This window comes from Amblyraja radiata, chromosome 32 (assembly GCF_010909765.2).
Source record: "Amblyraja radiata isolate CabotCenter1 chromosome 32, sAmbRad1.1.pri, whole genome shotgun sequence".
NCBI classification, from domain to species: Eukaryota; Metazoa; Chordata; class Chondrichthyes; order Rajiformes; family Rajidae; genus Amblyraja; species Amblyraja radiata.
In genome coordinates, this window is record NC_045987.1 from 14,424,243 (window position 1) to 14,447,590 (window position 23,348).

The following is a 23,348-nucleotide window of genomic DNA, read 5'->3' on the forward strand; positions in this document are numbered from 1 at the left end:
CTGTGCTGATCTTTGAGGGGACCTGCTCTTTCCCCAATCATCCTCTTACTCTTATTGTATTTGATTCCCTTTTACTCTTATTATATTTGTGGAATCACTTAGACCTTTCCTTTCCCTTGTCTGCCAGATTCATTCTGTCCCATTTTTACCCTCCTGATTGCCTTCTTAAGTGTACTCCTACACTTTTTATACTGCAATGTTAGTATATTTTAATAGCTAACAAGCCAAGATGATCACACTGCATCATAGTTCAAATAAGAATTAATCCAATTTTTACTTCAAAATAATATTGTAAATTATTACATTTTCAAACCGATGTCAATTGAATGTTACCATGATGAGGAACTTGGTTGATTTTCTGTTAAAATACCAGGACAATCAAGGAGTAAAAAAGTAAAAAAGTAGTGCAATCTGAAGAGGTGCAAAAAAAAAAGTACCCAATTGGAATAACCAAAGGCAGTAGAGTTAATAGTAAGAGGAAGGGGGTAAGAAAGAGGTGATTGATTCAGGAGTTTGATTGCAGTGGAGAAGAAGCTGTTCTTATGTCTGGACATCCAGGCTTTTAAGCTCTTGTATCTTCTAAAGAAAAGGGAGTGGCCAGGTGGAGAGGCTGCTTGATGATACATCTAGCCTTCCTGATATGCACAGTGAAGATGGACTAGTTGGAAGTGGCAAACCTGTAATGGACTGGGCTGTGTTCACCACTTTCTTCCGATTCAAGCGGTCAAGAGCAGAGCAGTTGTCGTGCCAGGTGGAAATGCATTCTCTAAGAATACTTTCTATAATGCATCTGTGGAAGTTCAAGAAAACAGTTGTGGACATGCTGAATCTTCTCAGACGCCTAGGAAAGTAAATATGTTTATATATATTCTTGATCACAGCATGAACTAATCAGATTAGGTTGCTGGTGATATGAATGCCTGTCAATCATCTCTATATCAACTTGTTGATGAGGACAGGGCTGCATTCACCCCTGGTCCCCCCCCTTCCTTAGGTCAACAACTAACTCTTTCTTCTTGCTGAAGTTAAGAGCCAGCTTGTTGTTCTGAGACTACGACACAAGGTTCCCAGTCTCTTTCCTGCATTCCGTCTTATTGTTATTGATCCGGCCTACAGTATGGCTTTGATCAGTGAACTTAAAGATCAAATTAATGCTGTACTTGGCTCCACAATCATGGCTATACACAGACTAGAGCATGGGGCTGAGCACACCATTCTGAGGGATACTAGTGTTGCAGGTCAAGGTAATAACAAATTCTAACTGAGTGAGGTCTGCCAGTTATTATAGAGATCACTGAGTAGAATAAAGCCTGGACAACAGCAAGGTACAGAAGCATAATTGGTAGAAATATGATATAGTGAATCTTATCTGACCTGCCCCAATTCTAAACAATTGTTCTGTAAATGCCCAATTGTCTGCACAAATGAGAAAGTATCTGCCAGCAATAGTTGAAGTGTAACTATGTATCATTGCAAAAATGTAAAGATGAAGAGAATATTTCCCTATTTTGCTAAATGACTTTATAAAGAAGTCAACAGGGGTCAGAGTTGAAAAGGAGGACACTGCATGGTTCACAAATCATAAAAGCAGTGCAGTGTTCCAACATCAACCTCAGAATGATGCCTACATATCCGTTCATCCATTCAAACTCGGGAGGTAGAATTCTCAATGGCATTGCGAAAATACACCAGTCTTTGTCCTTTATCCCTCTGCCCATTCACATACAAAGTATGAAACACAATTATCTTTTACCAGCACTCAACATCAATCCTAACTAAATTGACAAAACAATTGCATCAGTGCAATCAAAACCCACCGTAATAGCATTCCACTGCTATTTTGCTAGGCATTTAATGGTATTTTACTGCTGCTAATCTAATATTTTGGCCTGATCAATACTACACAGCCGACCATGCCTCGAGTATTTTGTAGCTTGTTATTTGGTCCCCGAGGCCATCGATTTAAAATTGCAGCCCACAATAAATTTTAATGGCTAAATACGGCACCTTTGCTCCATGTCAGTTGTGTTACTCAAGAGGGAAAAGCGGCTAAACGGAAGTCTCTTACTAAGGGAGCCGATGAAACCTCAGTGAGATGAACACCCGGTACTCCAACATCATGAGGATATGCTACAACACGTTGAAAACAAAATATCAAAAGCTGCATGTGTTGAAAATCTGAAATAAACTGGAGAGAGTGCAGAGGAATTCACCGGAAAATTCACCTGATTGGAGGTCTTAGAGAGTTGGAGTTCTGGGGAGAGATTTGACTTGTTTTGGGTATCGAAAACTAGAGGGAAGAGGTTAAGGTGAGAGGTAGGCATTTTAACTGGACCTGAGGAGTGCGGTTTTTTTGCACATAGAGTGGTGTACGTCTAGAACCAGTTGCCAGATGATATGGTGAAATCACATACGATTACTACAATTAAGAGGCATTAGGATTGACACTTAAATCGGCACGGCATGGAAGGATATGATCCAGTTTCAGGCAAATAGAATATGATTAAATAGGCAAAATGTTTGGCATGGATATGGTGATAAGCATGAATCCACTTTGTCCGCTTGGCCACCGCTGCTTCCCCCTTCTCACGTCACTCTGCAGGGCTCGAAATTCACGGTTGCCCGGGTGCCAATGACCACTCAAACTGCCGCCGGGCAACCTAAACGGCGAATCATTTTGCCCGGCTTGGCAACTTGGTTTATACCGAAGATAGACACACAAAAACTGGAGTTACTCCGCGCGTCCGGCAGCATCTCTGGAGAAAAGGAACGTGACGTTTTGTGTCGGCGACGGTTGTGGGAAAGATGCTAAGTGTGGCGTGATGGAGGGTCGGAGCTAAAGACGGGCAGCAGCGGCGACGGCTCCATCTCCTCCTTCCGCGCCCCGCCCCACCCGGCCTGTTAGCGGCAGCTGCTGCCACTCCGCCAACGGCTCTTTCAAAACAGACCCTTGGAGGAGGGAGGTGTCGGTCAGAGGCAGAAGTAGAGTAGGGGTAGTGGGGAGGGGGGTGATTGGAGGAGGGAGACGAACCAAAACACTCTCGGCAGACCTGCACCGCAGCCAGGATCGATCCCGGTCTCCGGCGCTGCAATCGCTGGACCATCCCCCCCACCCACCCGAGAGCCTCCACACGCCCAGGGATGGCCAGGGGCGTCGGGAGTCAGACGGGCGCAGCGCACCCAGGCCCACAGTCAGCGCAAAACCCTGCTCAGCTCTGCCTGTCCCGCCAGGTTAACCAGCAGCCATGTCTGGATTGAGACAGGGCTGTAGGCGAGACAGGCAGCTGAGCTGCATTTAGCGCTGGATTGAGCTGAAATTACCGTTCACAGAAGCCTCGCGCGTGTGTGTGAGTGTGCGCATGCGCGCGCGGCCGCCAAGATACGCGGTCCCCTCCATATTTTGGTTGCGATTTCTGTGCCTGACATGTGTTGTACGAGGAGCGCTGGCTTTCCTTCCCACCTCCTCTGCCCCTTCCTCTCTCTCTCTCTCTCTCTCTCTCTCTCTCTCTCTCTCTCTCTCTCTCTCTCTCTCATACGCCCCCCCCCCCCCCCACTCCCCTTATCCTGAGATCCCTCCTCTTCATCCCGCACTGATCCCCATTCCTGTCTCTATTCAGTCCTCACTGACATCCCCTGTGCTCCCCACTCCCCCACCCCACCCCCCCCCCATCTATTTATCCTGCACTGATCTCCCTAGCCACCTCGCATTGATTCTCCTGCCACTCCCCATCAATCCTACACTGGTCCCCCAATTCATCCTGTACTGACCCCCTTCCCATCCATCCTGCACTGCTCCACCCCTTCATCCTGCACTGCTCCCCCCATCCATCCTGCACAGATCCCCCCATTCAACCCCACTGACATCCCCCGCGCTCTCCCCTCATAATTTTACCTACTCCAACCAACACTCACTAATTCCCCTGCCTCAATCCATCCAATCCACACCGATTCATACACCCCCCCCCCCCCCCCCCCCCCATCGACCCTATTGTGCTGGAAATGTCTTCAGAGCTAACATTGACTATGTTTGATAACGGAATGCAATCAAATATGTTTTAATTCCCAATGTTATTATTTGTTTTAATCCATAAAGATGGATTAATTAAATTTTGAACACGTGAAACATTAAAACCGCAGTGTTCGATTGTCACTGACACGTTATTACAGAATTCATTTTAATGGCAAATCAATGCTGTTAATATGGAGTATCAGTACTGTAGTTATTTAATGAGCAACATTCACAACTATACGTTGGATTTATCCAGGTTTTACTTCTACAGTCAGTCATATACATCACAAATTTGGTCGGGATATTTCAGTTGAAATTTTAACGTTAATTCTGAAGTGGGACTGATGGAAAAAGCGTTTATCAACAATTTTTTTTTTAAATGGTGCTTACAAACTGGGTATCTTCATTGCCACATACATCTAATCTGAATGTCTGGTAATGTGGCGTCTTGACACCTTTAAATATATTACCAAACATTTGCTGCATTTATGTCCTTTGGCCAACTCTTGTTAGTAAGTGTAATGTCAGATGGGTATAGTCAGTTTTGTCAGCTATCATCATAAAATGCCTTTAGAAAATTCCTTGCAACCTGTATATTTTGTTGTGGATAAATTATGTGGGAAGCGAGAGTGTTTCTGTACCAATAGCAATAACGACCGATGCTATGGCCATGTCATGATAATGTTCGGTCCTTCACAGAAAACATGCTTGTAGTGTGCATGGTTAAGCATATATGATATGAAGGTCCAGGATTTATTGACACAGGTTGATCATACGCTGAATAATCCAACCACATTTTTGTTTGGAAGTGGAAAGAGGGGGGGAAAAGAGAGCCCGGGAGGGGGGGGGAGGGAATGAGAGCCGGGGAGGGGGGGGGGGGGGGGGGGGGAAGAGCCAGCCGAGCCAGCCAGCCAGCCGAAGAACCGAGCGAGACAGACGGGTCATTGCATTCTGTTTCAAAATAAAGAAAAGCAAGGGAATATTGGAATGGGATTCATTTCTGGAGAGGACCAATTTTTTTAAAAGGCCTTATGTTAACCTTATAAACCCACACTTCAGAGTGCAGTAAGCAGTATTTTATTATGTAAAGTATGCAGCAGCACTGGAAATAATGCATATTTACAAATGTAAGAACACAGAGTTACATTTGTCAGAAACGACTGAAGATGCATTGACTACTTTCTCTGGAAAAAAACGTGGGATGACCTGGATAAGACCTTTAAAATTCTAAAATGGTTGATTCATTATGGGAATCACTAACCAATAAATTCAAAATGAAATTCAGGAGAAATCTCTTCTCCTGGAGAGTGGCTAGAAATTGGAACTCACTTGACTAGATAAACACAAGGTTGTAATATAAAATGATGGCAGTAAAGAGTATAAGGAGATTCAACTGCAACAGTGACATTGGCACCATTCACATAAATTGTATAGAACCGTACCCTACTGCACAACAACTCAACTTTATTTTTGCAATCTCTCAATATAATCTGATTAATATATTGCACCATCTACAAGATAGTTTAAAAAGTTGAATACATTCCATTATTAAACAAATAGCCAAGAAAAGCGAATCTATACACATTATCTAATTTCTATAATAATAAGGAAATGCAGATGCTGATTTATACTGTATATCTGTGTAAGAATTGTATGAAGATTGACACAAAAAGCTGGAGTAACTTAGCAGGTCGGACAGCATCTCTGGAGAAATGGATTAGGTTATGTTTCGGGTCGAGACCCTTCTTCAGACTAATTTGGATTGAATGATCTGTGGTTTTCCAACTTCAGATAGCCAAACCCCTTATATCAGGTATATCTTTTAAAATGTTCTTGGCCTTTAGTTCAACTGATTCACCAAGGTGCCAACATACCACTGGGAATAGATAACCTCTTTTACAATTATTTTTTATAAATGTAACTGTTATGTTCTACTGGTGTCTCAGGATCTAAATCTACCATCACTTAGTAGCTTAAAGGATTTCAATTGCACGACCCAGAGAACTTACACACATTTCCACACTTCTTATGTCCCCTTCAAAGTGGGATTTTTTAAATCAATGTTATGAGATCCCCGGTTACACGTGACAGGTCAAAGCTGTGCATCTCCACGAAAGCAGCAGTGGAAGTTGAAGGGGAAAGTGGGTGGCTGTGACTGGTCTGTGAACTCACCTCCCGGTGCCTAGAGTTCCACAATCGACTCAGTAAGCAAGACATGTCGACCTCGATACACAGAATGAGAAGGGCAACTGTTGGAGGCGACGGACAAGGTCCTACGGAGCGAGGTGAGTCAATTGCACAGAATGGCAGTGAAAGGAGCCAACAGCATCACTCTGGACCAGACTAATCCAGTGCCTCTGAGATACCAGGCCTTAAGGTGAGAACTGCAAGTCCCCTCAGGCCTACATCAGATGTTTCAGAGACTTTGAAGTTGCAAGATGGCGCCGTAACACCTGTGCGCGGCCGCCCAGCCAGCAGCTGTCTGTCTTTTCATCTTTTTTTTTATTTTTAGTTAGTTAAAGTGTTTTTGTTTCTGGAGTTCTAGACTTTTTTATGTGGGGGGGGGGAAGGGGGAAACTACCTTTCAGGGTCCCTACCTGGTCGGAGAGGCAGCTTTTCTCTGGGCTGCAGTTTCGACCCGTCCTCGCGGCCTACCAGCGGGCCTGGAGCAGCGTTTCCTGTCGGGGACCGCCCAGAACCACGGCTTCGGCAGCGGCACAGCGCTGGAGCGCTATCGTGGAGCGGGCGATGCTTGCTGGAGCTCCGGTGAGCTGAAGACCGCCGGGAACAACATCGCGGAGCTGCGGGAATGTGGTGCGACCAGCCGCGGGCGGCGGCGCCGAACTGTACACCGGGAGCCTGGGATCTCGCGACGAGATCGCCAGTTGTGGAGCTCCTACCGGCGCGGCCTTGTTGGCTTTGGAAGCCGCGGCCTCCAGTACGGAAGCGGCTGTTCCAGGTGTCCCAAGCCGCTGTGAGGAGTCTCCCGACGCCGGAGCACCATCACCTGGCGAGAACGGCCAGGAACATCGGGCCTCCGTAGAGGCAACTGTGGAGGCCTCAATAGGCCCGACTATGGGTGAACTGGGGATGGGGACTGGACTTTGTGCCTTCCCTCATGGTGGGAGCCATTGTGGGGGGATGTTCTTTATATTTAAATCTCTTATTAATGTTATGTCTGTATTCTTTCTTTATGTGCTGCATTGGCAAGAAGCATTTCACTACACCTAGGTGTATGTGACCAATAAATAACCTTTGAACCTTTTTGAACCTTTGAACCTTTGACTCTCTGCATGATACTCCAGAAGGGGGTCAATTGTACTAATGTACAGCATGATTTACGGATTGCATGTTAAACAAGCATTGCACTGTATCTCTGTACACATGACAAGAAATACACTATTGAACTAATTCAGTCCAAGTGAGACTAACCCACATTACATATGCCTAAAAAAAAAATTACTAGAAGATTATAAATAAAAGTAAAGTCTGATATAGTGGTTGTGGCAAGTTTTTAAAACAGACCCGCTAAGTTCAGTATGAAGAAGGTTCTCGACCCGAAACGTCAGCCATTTCTTCTCTCCAGATTTGCTGCCTGTCCCGCTGAGTTACTCCAGCATTTTGTGTCTACCCCCGCTAAGTTCAAGCTCTCCATTATTACTGCTATACTAGCATCGGACAAACAACAGTTAAACCATTCTTCTTCTTCTTCTTCTTGCGTATGGTGTGCACAGCCTAAAGTTGTAGGACAACTTGTTCTATTTGATCTTATTTGATTGCATTCGTCGAAACAGGGCAGACCACGTGAAGGTTGCAATCTTCCACCCCAGTTAAACCAGTATAAGTGCTTATAAGCAAACCCATATCCACAACATGCTCTTGCCCCATCAAACTTATTGCTTCCAAATTGGCTCCATACTTTCAATCTGGTTCAGTCCCCTGCTCCCAACCGGCTCACCTTCATCAAAGGCAGGTATGGTTGAAGGGTCCTCTTCTTTTGTTTTGAGCAGAGGGCAAACAATTCAGCTCCTTCATTCACCTGACTGAATTTGTTCTCACATTGAACAACTTCTTAAATTCCATTCACTTTGTCCAAATCAACTGTGGGTAGTTGACTTATTTTGTAGGATACATCCTTGATTCAGTCCAACTCAAGGTGCAAGCTTGAGGAGCAGCACCTCATCTTCCTTCTGGACTCGTTGCAATTTCAAATAATATACTTTCTGTTTCCATTAAAACTGGCCAGTTCTGCTATAACATTATCCATCTGCAATATTAGTTTCCCCTCTCCTAATTTGTAGGGGCATTCTTCTTGGCTTCAGGTATATCAGCATCTGCAAACTAAATTTCTTAATGTTTTCTTTTTCTAACTTCCTTCAATAGTCCATTAACCAAACAATCACTTAAACAACAGGATCACCTCAGCACCATCATATATTCCCTTTGTTATATCCACCCTCTCGGCATCTTAAAAATAACATGTTTTCTCATTTTCCATTTCTGATAAAGGGTCCGAGATCTGATGAAAATGCTACCTGACCTAACTTTATTTCAGATTTTCAGCATCTGCAATTTAAAAATAAATTTCAACTAACACTTACTGCCGATGTAACAAACGCACACCAAATAAAAGTTATTTTGTTGTCGACACTGACGTAACAACATACTACTCAAGCCACAGCATGCCAACCTCCCTCTACCAACATACTCCCCCGCCACTTCAACTTCCCATGGTCCAGCCAATGATGGTCATTCCCATATTTAGCTTGTATATTTTGAACATAAATTCCCTGCACTATATCCAATTTCTCCTTTAAAAATCTTAGTGCTTTTCAACAGGAAGAAGCGCAGCCAAATTAAATGTGTCCTTGGAATGTGTCCTTCTGGGCTGACTCAATAAACTCGATTTCACTGCTCAAGAACAGGAAGCTTTAGACCACACATGAATAATTTCTGAGCAAGGTTTGTGCATTTACTCATGTGTTCACTAACATGTGAACAATCAGAGAGGGGGAAATGCCCTTATCTCAGCTCATCAAATATATATAAGGCAAGCCATGCTGGGCTGAAATTAAAAATTAAAGACTTTGCTGGGCAAAGTGCTTTCAAACATCAACACAAATTAATACCAACGAAAAGAAGAAAGCATCTGACCTGGAAACAAGGTTATTAGGAAGAGCAATTTAATAAAAATTAGAAAGTTAATATTAACAGCTTTCAGCTTGAGAAAATGGTTGACTGTTAACCCAGCTGAAGCTGTGCTCATGCTAAGGTATAATGATAATAAGTCTCCACTGAAAAGCCAAAACAATCCCAAGGTGAATATTATTCCAAATTATCAAATATATGTGCATGATGAAACGAATATTTGGTCCATTGCTTCCCCCCCCCCCCCCCCCACCCATATATTCTGCTGTTGATTGAAAAATGTTTGTACTGCTCATCGGCCAAAGTGGTTTTGCACTGTAACTCGTTAACATGTAATACTGTGCACTAAATGGTAATGTTGGTTGATTTATTGCTCATTCAGCAACAGAGAAAACTAAATGCAGCGTAATATAAAGTGCTTGAAAATAGAAGTAATAACATTGGAGGAAGTATATTACAGTGCAGGTATGCATACATACCACACACCAACTTGCTTTCACACTACTTTATGGTACCCTCATTTAGCTTATCCTTGCTCATTACTTTGGGGGCCATAGCAACTTTTTAAACTGTGTTTCCAATCCCAATGTATAAAGTGTGAAAAAAATGATTACGGTAGTTAAGATTGATTGAAAAATACAGCATGGAAACTGGCCCTTCAGCCCACCGAGTCAACGGCAACCATCGATCAATCATTCACATTAGTTTTATGTTATCACGCTTTTACGCCCACTTCTTACACACAAATGGGCAATTTACAGTGGCCAATTATCCTACAAACCCACAAGAAGGAGGAAACCGGAGCACCCGGTGGAAATGCACACAGTCACAGGGAGAAGTGCTTATTCCACACACACCATCCTAGGTCAGGATTGAACCCAGGTCTCTGGCGCTGCAAGGCTGCAGCTTTACCAGCTGCATCACTGTGTCACCCAATATCTGTGGAATACTTTACTTCTACCTACTAGATAATGCGACTGCCTTTAACCTTTACTCTGTAGATAAACTATTTGAATAATATTTGCCTGGAAAATTCATAATATAAGAAGTCACTACCACTTACAACTTTTAACAGAATTTGAGCAAGTTAGGGCATATACTCCACAACTATGACAATATTTGCAGTTGATTACTCCAGAATGAAGAAGGGTCCCGGCCCGTAATATCAACCACCATGTTCTCCAGAGATGGTACCTGACCCGCTGAGTTACTCCAGCACTTTGTGTTTCTTGCTTAAAATTCTGGTAAACCTCTTCTGCATCCTCACCAAATCCTCTACATCCTTCATGTAATAGGGCAATCAGAACACGCAATATTACAATTGTGGCTTAACCAAATTGTAATAAACCTGCAACATGACTTCCAGACTCTTATACTCAAAGCCCCAACCAATGAAGGCAAATGTGCCATGCGCCTTCTTTAGGTCAAGCAGCAACTGACTGAAAGAGAAACAGCGAACATTTCAAGTTCAGAACTCCTTGTCAGCACTGAGAAAGAGACAAAACAAGTTAATTATAGGTAGTAGAGAAAGTAGGGAGAGATGTGTAGAATAAACATGTGTTTTAAATATTTGAAATTTTTAGCAAATATTTCAAATATTTATTCACAAAATGCAAATAGTCATGCCAACATTTATTGCCCATCCCTCATGGCATGTGAGCTGTGGAAGCTGTTAAGAATCAACCTACATAGTTAAGTCTGGAATCACATACAACCCAGAGCAAAAAAGGATAGCAGATTCCCGTTACTAAAGAACAGTTGTAAGCAAATTGTGTTTTTAACAATGATCAAATGGATTCATGACAATTATTACTGGCACTAATTTTTTGTTGTTGTAAATTTCCAGATGTGTTAAATTACTTGAATTTAAATTCCCCATTTGCCATGTCAAGACTTCAGCCTGCATCTCCAGATCTATGGTTCAGACTTTAGCAGTCAATTCAGTAACTTAACCACGACAATGTTGTTGCTGTTTGCCAATTGTACCTGAAGCTGATTCAACAAGATACAGAATAACCTGCTCTTATATGAAATAGCCATAAGACACCATCACTGATTGACGGAGGAGGGAGGGTTTGGGGGGGCTGGGAGCAATTCCCTGCATCACCAATGTATTCTGTGGTTGGTTGTGGCAATCTTTTAAATGGTACCATTACTCATGAACTCGCTCTTATTACTTGTAACTTGTATACAGTAATGCAGAGTCAATTATTTTCTGGACTAAGACTGCTCAATAAGTCATTAAAATAATGTTTCAAGGATTCAAGTGACACCAGCAAAAGCACATTACTAATGACTGGACCAGCAAAAGATAATGATGTCACATAAATGGAGATAACAATTATAGTAGGTTTGAGAATAAAAGGGATACTCACCTAAACATTCTACACAACTCAGCCTTTATCACCCCACCACATATCTAATTTCTCATACCCCAGAAATAGGTAAGTGAGGGTCCTTCACAAATGTAATATGCAAGTGAGGTTTGGAATGTACTCGGCTGAAACAATCCTCTCATCTCTGAAAATAAAATTGCTGACTGATTTGCATCTCTGGGCTGATATGTGTAATAGGCCATTAGGTTTTTCGGGGTAATATAACTACAGGACCTTTATTAAATTAAAAACAAAAATTCTACTACAAACAATAAGCTTAAATTGTACATCTCAGTGAATTGGAGAACTACAAATACATAATGAGAAGAATTTCACGCAAAAATATATGGTTCTCTACATATTTCACCTCCCTGCACTTGGTTCAGATATCATTTGGCTAAACAATCATTTTAATTCATGTGTACAATTCCTCTATAGTAAAAAATCAAACAGTAAATGCAAGATTTCAAGACATTGAAATTAATTTTAGCTTCTTTTGAATCTGATATCCACGAAATGCTGCTCTGATTAAATAATCCTGATAAAACTGAAATTTCATGAATAAACATAATCCTAATAAAACTAAAATTCCATGAATAAACACATTTATATAGGTACTGTATGAATTTAAATAAGTAATGGGCACACCAAGGGTCTGTTATCAATACTGAAATATAATGCTTTCAACAAACTGAACTATAAAATGTCCATTCTGGGTTTGTAATTATTCATGCTCTCTCCTTCGTCACAAACCTAGTTTGAAGTAATGCTTCTAAAGCTCTGATTACACTTCAGGTATGTGTCACAATGGAAGTGCATTGTAAGATTATTAATAGGATGAATAATTTTCAGTTTATAAACAATGAAATAGATTAGCTAGAATGTCAAGACCATATGAAGAACTTAAATCAATAGGACTACAGTTTACACTTTTGTGTCACTGTGTATCAATGGCTGTTTCAGAGAAATACAATGAACTGGTTCCAGTAATGAAATAATAGCAATGAACACGTGGAGAAGGGATGGGCTCAAAGAAGCTACGTTTAAAACCTCCTGTTTTTTCCAGATTTTTTTGATGTGAGAATAAAAAACAATTTTTAGATACAACATTAAAAATCTGATACATGCTGATATGACACGGCATTATTCATTTTCTACGGCAGATGGTCAGAAGCTGCTGTACAACAATCCGACGCACATTTCTTAGATTTTCTACACTGCCATCCACTGCCTCTGCAATGGAACTGTACATCTACTCCAACTGCCAGACAATAACAGTGACAGGCTTTGTTTCCAACTTTCCTGTGACAGACAATTACCAATGTGAATGATAATCACAGCACTACATATAGGTGTCAACAATCCTGACTGTTAAAATGTTCCCACCCACACCCGTGAAAAAGCCAGCCTACAAACCTCTAATGCGTTTTAGATGCAATGTTGTATCCTGCTCAGCTATTATATTAAAGTCAATTATGTTAAAAATGAAATTAATTCTTTATTTTATTGATATGGAAACAAACAAGACTTTTACTAGGATAGCACATCTATCTTTTGCAGGCAATGGAATGCAACTTCTTTATCCACTTTTCTACATTGTGAACCATACTCTATCAATGGACGACCACAAGCAACCTGGAAGTCAACAATTTGGACCTAAAATTAAATCTATATAACCAAAAACCGTTTCATTCAGTAAACATCTGCTGAATCATATCTTGATTTCTTTTGAGTTGGTTGTTTTGAAATTGGGTTTATTTATATCAATATCCACCATCAGATCACTGGGGGGGAGATTGCAACCTTCACGTGGTCCACACTGTTTCGACTAATGCAATCAACCCGACGTACACAAACAAATAGATCAAATAGAACAAGTTGACCTACAACTTGAAAATGTATTACTTTTCCCCCCCAGATTTTTTGAGGCACTAAATATTTGGGTGGACCTGACCCAAGTTCTCATTGTGGTCTACCAGTTCCCCAATGAGAAACTGAAAAATGTATGCACTGCTCCTGTGGAATGATTTAAACTTGTTAAATGAATAAGAGAGAGAGAGAACCACATTTGATAAAATACCAAAGAAATGTCTTGGATACTATTACTGAGGCTGCTTACAATGACGAAGGAATATTTTTTTATGCTTCTGGTGGAAAAGGAAAACTTTCCTTATTCATTTACTTTTAGCTAAACGTCAAAGGCAAAACATGATTGCCCTGATCGTGGTATCATTAGGCATAGCTTCAATATTTTTAATGGAAAAAAAACTGCACATTCAGTTTTTAAACCTCCCTTTATATTTGGCAAATAAGGAACAAATTCTAAAAGATCACAAACTTGTTGTGTGCAATGATTGTAAAATGATACACAAAGCAGCCACTGAACCATTAGATAAAATGTCGCAAGATCTTGGACACAATAATAAATTAATGGGATGTGTTATTTTAGTGCTGGCTGGAGATTTTCATTAAATACTACCAGTAATTCCACAAGGTAGTACAGCAGATGAATTGAAAGCATTATATACTTGGGAATATGTTAATAATTATACTTAAACTAATTTGCAAGTGCCTTTGCAAAGTGGTCCATCTGCAAGTCTGTTTCAAGTTTACTTAAATTCGGAAATGGCAAATTTAAACACAAAGATTCAACAGGAATGATTTTGATGAAAAACTTGGGACAAATTGTTATATCACTTCATGGTGCAAGTTGTTTACCCATAGATACATAGATGCATAGACAACAGGTGCAGGTGTCGGCCATTCGGCCCTTTGAGCCAGCACCGCCATTCAATGTGATCTTGGCTGATCATCTACAATCAGTACCCTGTTCCTGCCTTCTCCCCATATCCCTTGATTCCACTAACCCTAAGAGCTCTATCTAACTCTCTTTTGAATGCATCCAGTGAATCGGCCTCCACTGCTTTCTGAGGCAGAGAATTCCACAAATTCACAACTCTCTGGGTGAAAAAGTTTTTCCTCATCTCAGTTCTAAATGGCCTATCCTTTATTCTTAAATTGTGGCCCCTGGTTCTGGACTCCCCTAACATCAGGAACATGTTTCCTGCATCTAGCGTGTCCAATCCCTTAATAATTTTATATGTCATTCAACACTATTTGACTGATCAATGGTTGCTTTAAAGTGCAATTTTAGCACCCAAAAAATGACACAGATCAAGAAATGAATAAAGAACTTTCAAAGTTTCTCAGACAACCAGCACAAGTGTGACTGACTGTTGAGGCTGTACATTCACCTCTTAATTTTTTTAAAGTCTTTCACCTCTTGGTGCGCCATCATCTAATCCTGAACTAAATTGAAGAGATCCAATCATACTAATTGAGAATTTGAATCCCACAAGATTATCAGTTCAAAAATGACTACTACATGTAATTGAGGCTACAATAATGACTGGCAATGCTAGTGGAAAAAATGTTTTCGTCTTTCAGATATTAATTAACCCATTTGATTTTCCTTTTCAATTCAAGCAACTGCAGTTAGTTTTGCTATAAACATAAGTAAGATGCAAGGACAAACATTAAAAATAGTTAGCTTTAATGTCGAGTTTTTCCCATGGTCATTTACTTATTAATTGCCCCAGAGTTGGAGATAAAAATAATTGATATAATTATACACTGGATTCTAAAGAAAGAAATATAGTGTATTTTCAAGTACAGGTGCACAACCTTTTATCCGAAAGCCTTGGGACCAGACACTTTTCGTAATTCGGAATTTGTCGGTCTTCGGAATGGAAATTTTTTAGTGTAGATTTTAATGGCTGGCTCAGTGGTAGAGTGCTCGGCTCATATCCGCAAGGTCGCGAGTTTGCGCCTTGATCCCGGCAGTTCCTCGGTCGCGAGTTTGAGTCTTCAATGTAGTTTTTTCTTGCAGAATAAATGTCTGTATGAAATGCAGTGTGTTGAATGAATTCCTGAATTTGTAAATGTGACCGCAGCATTGAATCACCTCACGCACTCATGTCACCCTAGCGGGGCTACATGCCCTTAGGCGGCCTAAGGCGACATTTTCACACTCTTATATCCGTGTGCAGCAGAGGCGACGTGCGTTTGGCGCCAAACGTGAGCTTTGGTGAGCAGACGACATCCTGGAAAAAATGTCCGGTTTCTTCCAGGTAGGCGATATACCCTCCCGGGCAATATACCTTCCACTTCTCTGTTATGAAGGGGATTTAGTTCCCCTTTCTTCCAGGACCGACCGGAGGTTCCGCTGTCACCTCTGCGGGCCACCCTCGGTGAACGCTCACTCAACTTTGTCTTGGGATTCCTACTCTCCCGCGCAATGTATCCTCACCTTCTCTTTTATGAATGGGGATTTAGTTCCCCTTTCTTCGAGGACCGACCGGAGGTTCCGCTGTCACCTCTGCGGGCCGCCCTCGGTGAACGTCCTGTCTCCCTGTCCCTGGGATAGTAGGGGGCGATCAAACAGCACAATACCCCCCTCCCCCTCCAACTCCAGAGGAATCCGCTCCCCGATGGGCCGCTACGGCGACAAGTGGCAGTTCGCCCACAGCCCGAGCTCCGCGACCCCAAGACCAAGACGTACCTTGCACACCATCAGCTTCTGCCCATACGGGGAGCGTGTTCCTCTGGAGTTGGAGCGGGGCTGGGCTGGAGTTGCTGATCTGGGATCTCCGTGCTTGCAATGGGCCTGGGGGTCGGTGTCCCGATGAGGGGGCTGTGGGCGAACTGCCACTTGTCGCCGTAGCGGCCCATCGGGGAGCGGCTTCTGGTGGTCCTGATGTCTCCGGCCAGTTTACAGTTTTCCTCTGGAGTTGGAACGGGGCTGGGCTGCTGCTGGCTGTGGGTCTCTGGGATCTCCGTGCTTGCAGTGGGCCTGGGGGTCGGTGTCCCGTTGGTCCTGACGTCTCCGGTGACTGGCCCTGACCTGCTAGCATCGCCCTGCTAGCATCGCCGACATGAAGACAGTGCATAGCCCCCGCTCCCGTGCAATGGGCGGGGAGCTGGAGAGGGGAGGGAAGGGGTCACACACATGGCCGGGAAGCAGAGGGGTGTAGGTGGGGTGAAACTGAAGGCAGCGACAATCTGCTGCTGCTGCCTGCCCGCTGAGTTAAAAAGTTCCCACGCAAGACTCACTACCGTGGGAACTTTTTAACTCAGCGGGCAGGCAGCAGCATGTTGTCAATTATTAACCCTCCCGCGCAATATACCCTCACCTTCTCTTTTATGAATGGGGATTTAGTTCCCCTTTCTTCGAGGACCGACCTGGAGGTTCCGCTGTCACCTCTGCGGGCCGCCCTCGGTGAACGTTTTCAAGGACCTTTTTTCAAGGACCGAAAAAATGTCCGCTATTCGGAGGTTTTCGTTATTTGGATCTTCGGATAAAAGGTTGTGCACCTGTACTTCAATATTGCAATCAAGTAAATTACATTTTATGCAAGGGTATATAACTACTTAAAGAAAACGATATTAAATATACATTTTGTATCCATATTTCCAGTGTGTGTATACATATTTATTTTCAGCTTGACTTTAGCTAAACTACACAATTTTAATCCCCTAATGATATCATCCATTGTGCAATTACATACTTAAATTAGATTTTATTCCATTTATAAGCAGTGTTATAAAACCCGGTTGCATGGAAATAAATGCTAACATCATGATTGCCAGCAAAATACCCGAGGAACTCCAGGTATAACAGCCGATATTGTTATAAAGTTTAAAAAATAAAATTGGGATATATTCATCTGACAGTCATCCACTTTGCCAAATCAATGTATTTGTAGTATTTTCAGAAGCCTTTAGAAGTAGCAACACCACCCACCAGAACATATGCTTACAAATATTGTTAAAATGTCTGAAATCAAACATTCGGAGGTAAGAAAATAATTAATGTTTCTAATTTTATGTTTTCTATATACTGAAATATGGTCAGTTATCTCACATAATCTTCAAACCATCCCTATAATCTTCAAACCATCCCTAGAATCCCAGAATGGATTGCAATGATAAGAATTTGAATGAATCGGTCACAGCAAATTAGGAAATAACAAAATACATGACACTCTGGTTTTTTTCTGTGTTATACTATACACACAAACCTTTAAAAACAAATGTTAAGATTCACTAGCTTTATCCTACAAAAATGCCATCATGTTTATTTCACATACACAGCAAACTGTTGGAAATACTTTATAAACTTATGTTTTCAGTGAATTTCAATAAATGTTAAATTTCAATGGATCAAAAATAAATTGGATTTAAGACAAATCAGAGGTAAAGTTTAAGCTCATATGCATAATGCAACAGCTACTTAGGATAGTAAGTACTATTGATTTGAACAAAAATAATTGCGTGGGAATTTCAGCTGAAATTGACTGGGTTCTAAGGAGAGTTTTTGACAATGGTGAAAAGTCAATTTAGTAGACTTTACTGTCAATATTTCAGTAGCAAATGGATTACGATAGGCACTTCTCCCATTCTCTATTTGAAATCACTTCCCCCATAATCGTGCTATATTTTAGGCCGGGATGGGTATGTGTTAACTTTCAGAGGGAGAGACGTCTACATATTCTATAGAAAAGCATCCTCATTCTGTAACCAACCTAAAATCAGTGAGAGACTGAACAAAAATGCTATTATATCTAGTGCTTCACCTTACACAACTATTAAACCCCCATGGATCTCTTTACTTTCACATTCCAATTATTTCCAAATTTGCAATTACACTTTGAATTTTAAATTTCAGTTTGGTAGACTAATAATCCACAGAAGATTTGTGATCATTAAAACCAAGTCAGATTGTAATGTGTCGGTATCATTAGTGATTAAATCAGTCTATTTAGTTTAGTTTAGTTTGGACCAGCATGGAAACTCCCCCTTTAGCCCACCAAATCCACGCCATCCAACGATCACCCATGCACTCGTTCTATATTATTCCAGTTTTACATCCTACACACCAGGGACAATTTACAGAAGCCAGTTAATTACAAACATGCACGTTTGTGAGAGGAAACCAGAGCACACAGTCAGAGGGAGAAACCCACACAGTCACAGGGAGAACATACAAACTCTGTATAGACAGCACCCGCAGTCAGGATTGAACTCAGGTCTCCGGCAGTGTAACTATGCCAGCCATTGAGTACCCATCAAGAATAATCCTATTTTCTGGCGCTCAGCCTGTTGCCTTGATGCTAAATTGTTTCACGTGCTTATTAAAGTACTTTTTAAATGCATTCCTCCACTTTTCCCATTGTCTACCCTACCTATGCCACTTCTAATTGTATAGACCTTAATCAGATGTCGCCACCCACTCCCACAGAGACTTCTCTGCTCCGAGGAAAACAAACCCCGTCTACCCAGTCTCTCCTCATTGATGAAATACTCTAACCCAGGAAACATCCTGGTGAATCTCCTCTGCACCCTTTCAGTGCAATCACATTCTTCCTGTATCATGGCAACCAGAACTAATACCTGCATGTATAGCCTGCCCCTCTGATATTATATGGCTAATAAAAGCAAGTATTCTGCGTATTAATATCGGAAGGAAGTCATTATTCTCAAAAGGGTTAAAAAAAAAAGCATAGGAGACTGAAAGGTGACCTTATATAGTTTATAAAATCATGAGGAATATTGATAAGCCGCAGTCTTTTACCCAGGATAATGGGATTTAAAACTAGAGATTGTGGGTTTAAGATGAGAGGGGAAAGATTTAAAAAAGAACTGAAGGGCAAATGTTTCACCAAGAGGATGGTATGTAAAATGAAAAAATTGCCAGAAAAAGTGGTAGAGGCGGGTATAATTGTAATATTTAAAAGACCTGTAGACAGGGACATTAGCAATTTCTAGGCTCCTATCATTTATGGGGATTATATTGCCTATAAACCAATATGGCCTTTCAAAGAAAAAGCTTGACTATGTTGTGTTCTAAACAATGAATTTGGTCTCTTTCCATAATGTGTGAAATGATGCAATAGTTTTTTGGGGATATTCAAAATGTAAATATTTGATATCAAAAAACTTGCAGTTCTGTAACCACATTGACAAAAAAAAAAACCACATTGTGTTCATAATAATCAGTTACCTACCTTGTTAGACCATTTGTAGGCCTGCAAAAGTTGGCTGTAGAGGGGAGTTTTATCCTGCACTGGATCAAGACTCAACAAGCCACTGTTATGGAGTGGATGACTCTCCGATGGTCGTCCCACCAAGTTACTCAAACGTTCCAACTCACTGAAAATCAAAAGGAACCACAGTGATCAGTGCAAAGGATATCTTATATTCTAATACATATATCCATAGAAGAAAATGTCACATTCTAACCAGGTGAGGAATATCCTTTAAGCACAGAATTCTTTTTAAAAAATCAAGATTTGTTTTGTTGCGAGTACACAGGGGACACAGAGGACATTTTGCCCAGGAGATCTGATTTAATAAAATAACTCCCAATGACAGCTTTCCAGCATGCAGAACAATACCGAATATTCCTAGACCAAGCAGCAACAAACTTGCTCAAGCCTCTCTCCTCGGGCATAAAATGTGATACTAATCAACATTTTTTTGCAGGTCAACGGGTAGAAGATAGAATCAGTCTATGGCATATTAATGTGAATTAAGTGTGTGGTTTCTACTCAGAAATGGAGAAAATCCCCAGTAAATTTTTGCATGAAGTGTGAACGGCCACCAAAACCATATTATGCCTGCTACTATAATCAATTCAAACTATTTGATTAAATTATTTGTAGTGCAAAGAACCACAACAAGAAAAGGCTTTACCTCAGTGCAAATTCAGACGCTGGCCCGAATACTTTATCAATCAGCTGTCTGTGCCACACTGATGTGCAATCATATATTGTGACAGCTGGTGCATACTTACAAAGCAAAATACTGTGGATGCTAGAAATAGAAAATAACAGCCCAAAAAATGCTGGAAATAGTCAGCAGGCCAAACAGCATCTGTGCAGCAAAGAGAAAATATGGGAAGGGAGGAGAAACAAAGACAAAGATCTATGACAGGTGAGAAGGCAGGACAAATTAAATCATAGAACCACATAGTATGTGCAATTAAGTTTGTGTGTTCAAGATAGTTTAAATAATTAAATGTCAAAAAGGAATGATATAAAAGATGATTAAAGTGGTAAACAGAACATGTAAAGAAACAAATGACAAGATAATTGTAATTGAGAATAATCTAGACGTGTTTACATTCTACAGCAAGTGACACAAAAACCAAAAGGCACCACTTTCAATGCTCAAGTAAGGATCAATTTATTTCAGACATAAAAAGTAGATGATGTTTGGCAATTTATAATCTATGTCAGCTTGTAGGTTATAACCGTTAATATGCACATCCATATACATTTTAAACACAGAATGTTTTCTGCATCCAACACCTTTTCAGGAAACTATCCAGCACTGAATAACCATCCTCAAATATCCCCATGTCTTAGCTTTACATTTGTTCACTGTAAAATGACTTGAATGACTTACTACCTTAAATACTCTACATAAATATTACAGTTATTAAAACTCCTTAGATCAAAATTCTTCTACTGGTAATGAAAGCCATAGAAAAGCCCTCGCTTCCACTCTTCAGCCTCCAACTTACTTCAGATCCCTGTTGACAGCATGCAGGTTGTCCTGAAAGTCACTGATGAATGCTTTCTCCCTGCCTTCCAAAGTCTCTTTGTTCTTCATCCCATCCTTGAGCGTATCAAAAACGCGGGTAACACTGGAGCGAAGTTGTTGGATGGCGTTAATCGCGTGAGCAAAAGCATCAAGATTGATCCCAACACTCAAAGAGTCCGCCATTTCCCCCCCCCGCTGCCTAGAGACGGCTCCTGCGCAGGCTGATGACGGAGCCTTGTCGAGAGCAGTAATTGGACTTCGTGGTTGCGCGAACTACAACTACCAGGGTTCCATGCGCGCACTACATGCGCGCATTCTGGAGAGACAGCAGTCTGGACATGATTTACTGAAAGTGTCACAGAAACAAGTGGCAAATGCTAATCTACATTATTCTTGATGTACATTGGAGGTGAGAATAAACACCGGCATATATACAAAAACAAAAAAGAAAATGTTGAAAACTGTGAGTAGGTCAGACAGCATCTATGGAGACACTCTCCAAATATTCCTTTCATGTGGATGAGCATCCTCCAGACATGATTAGTTGTGATTAAGAGCCCTCTCTGATGTAATGTTCATTGGCTTTCATGGCGATATTATCAAGATGGGAGTCTGAATTTGGAATGCAATTGTAGTTTGTCTGTAACTGAGCAAAACCATGGGGCGAGACCTCAGATCACATTTCTGGGTGTGTTATAGAGGCAAACATTTCAGAAGCATTTGCTCCCTAGTCTTCCATGCCTTGGTGATTGGTGCCCATCTAAATACTTTTTAAATGTGAGAGTTCCTGCCACATGACCCCCTCCGGCAGTGCGTTCCTGACTCCAAGTTCCCTGTGGGGAGAAAAAATCTCCCAAATCTTTTAACATAGTACCACAGTCCTAAATCTCTTACAATAGCACCATAGTACATATGTATATAGCACATAGGTAGACACAAAATGCTGGAGTAACTCAGCGGAACAGGCAGCATCTCTGGAGAGAAGGAATGGGAGAAAGGTCTCAACCCGAAATGGCACACATTCCTTCTCTCCAGAGAGGCTGCCTATCCTGCTGAATTACTCCAGCATTTTGTGTCTACCTTCCATTTAAACCAGCATCTGCAGTTTTTTCCTGTACATAGCACATACTATCTGCTGTAGTACTATTGAAATGAACCAATCAGCTCAGTCTCCATTTGTTATCTGAAGTCTAATCAAAAGATCGCATTTTATTATCCCAAAGAAATAGTTACTAGTTATTAGCCAATATGTTTAACCCCCATTCACAATAACAGGTTTTTCTGTTGTTACAATCAAACTGATAATCTAGTGTGCCAGGATTTTGGTCAGAGTCATATAGTGATACAGTGTGGAAACAGGCCCTTTGGCACATCTCGCCCACACCGACCAACAATGTCCCAGCTACATTTGTCCCAATTGCCTGCGCTTGATCCATATCCCTCCAAACCTATCTTTTCCATGTACCTGCCTAACTATTTCTTAAATGATGGGATAATCCCAGTCTCAAATACCTCCTCTAGCCGCTTGTTCCATACACCTACCGCTCTTTGTGTGAAAAAGCTACCCCTCAGATTCCTATTAAATCTTTTCCCCTTCACCTTGAACCTATGTCCTCTGGTCCTCGATTCCCCTACTCTGGGCAAAACTGTGCATCTACCCGATCTATTCCTCTCATAATTTTGTATACCTCTATAAGATCTCCCCTCATCCTCCCGTGCTTCATGGAATAGAGACCCAGCCCAGGGGCAGAAAACCTGGGGGGGGCCAGAGGAGACACGTCCCCTCCATGTTTTGAGAGGTGGGGGACATCCCCCCCAAGTTTTTGTGATCCCGATTTTAAAATCTCAGTTTTTAGCGCTGGATTGAGCCTGCGAAGCCTCGCGCGTGGCCGCAAAAAATTGTGTCCCCCGTTCCCTCCATGTTTTGATAGCGAGTTCTGCTCTTGACCCAGCCTACTTAAACCTCACCCTCTAGTCCTGGCAACATCCTCGTAAAACTTTTCTGAACCCTTTCAAGCTTGACAATATCTTTCCTATAATATAGTGCCCAGAACTGAACACAATATTCTAAATGCGGTCTTACCAACGTCTTATACAACTGCAACATGACCTCCCAACTTCTATACTCAATACTCTGACTGATGAAGGCCAAAGTGCCAAAAGCCTTTTTGACTACCTTATCTATCTGCGACTCGGCCTTCAAGGAACCA

The 23,348-nt window shown here is 41.5% G+C and overlaps 1 protein-coding gene across 1 annotated transcript in view; it reads right to left on the minus strand.

Annotated features, from left to right (window-relative positions):
* med27 (mediator complex subunit 27) overlaps window positions 1–21,354 on the minus strand; it is a 211,603-nt gene extending 190,249 nt beyond the window's left edge. The window contains exons 1-2 of the mRNA XM_033049112.1: window positions 21,119–21,354; window positions 19,599–19,743 (exon numbers count right to left, since the gene is read on the minus strand). Of these exons, the coding sequence (XP_032905003.1) occupies window positions 19,599–19,743; window positions 21,119–21,321 (348 nt within the window). The 5' untranslated portion in view covers window positions 21,322–21,354. The remainder of the gene's footprint in view (window positions 1–19,598; window positions 19,744–21,118) is intronic.
* Window positions 21,355–23,348: the final 1,994 nt, after the last annotated feature.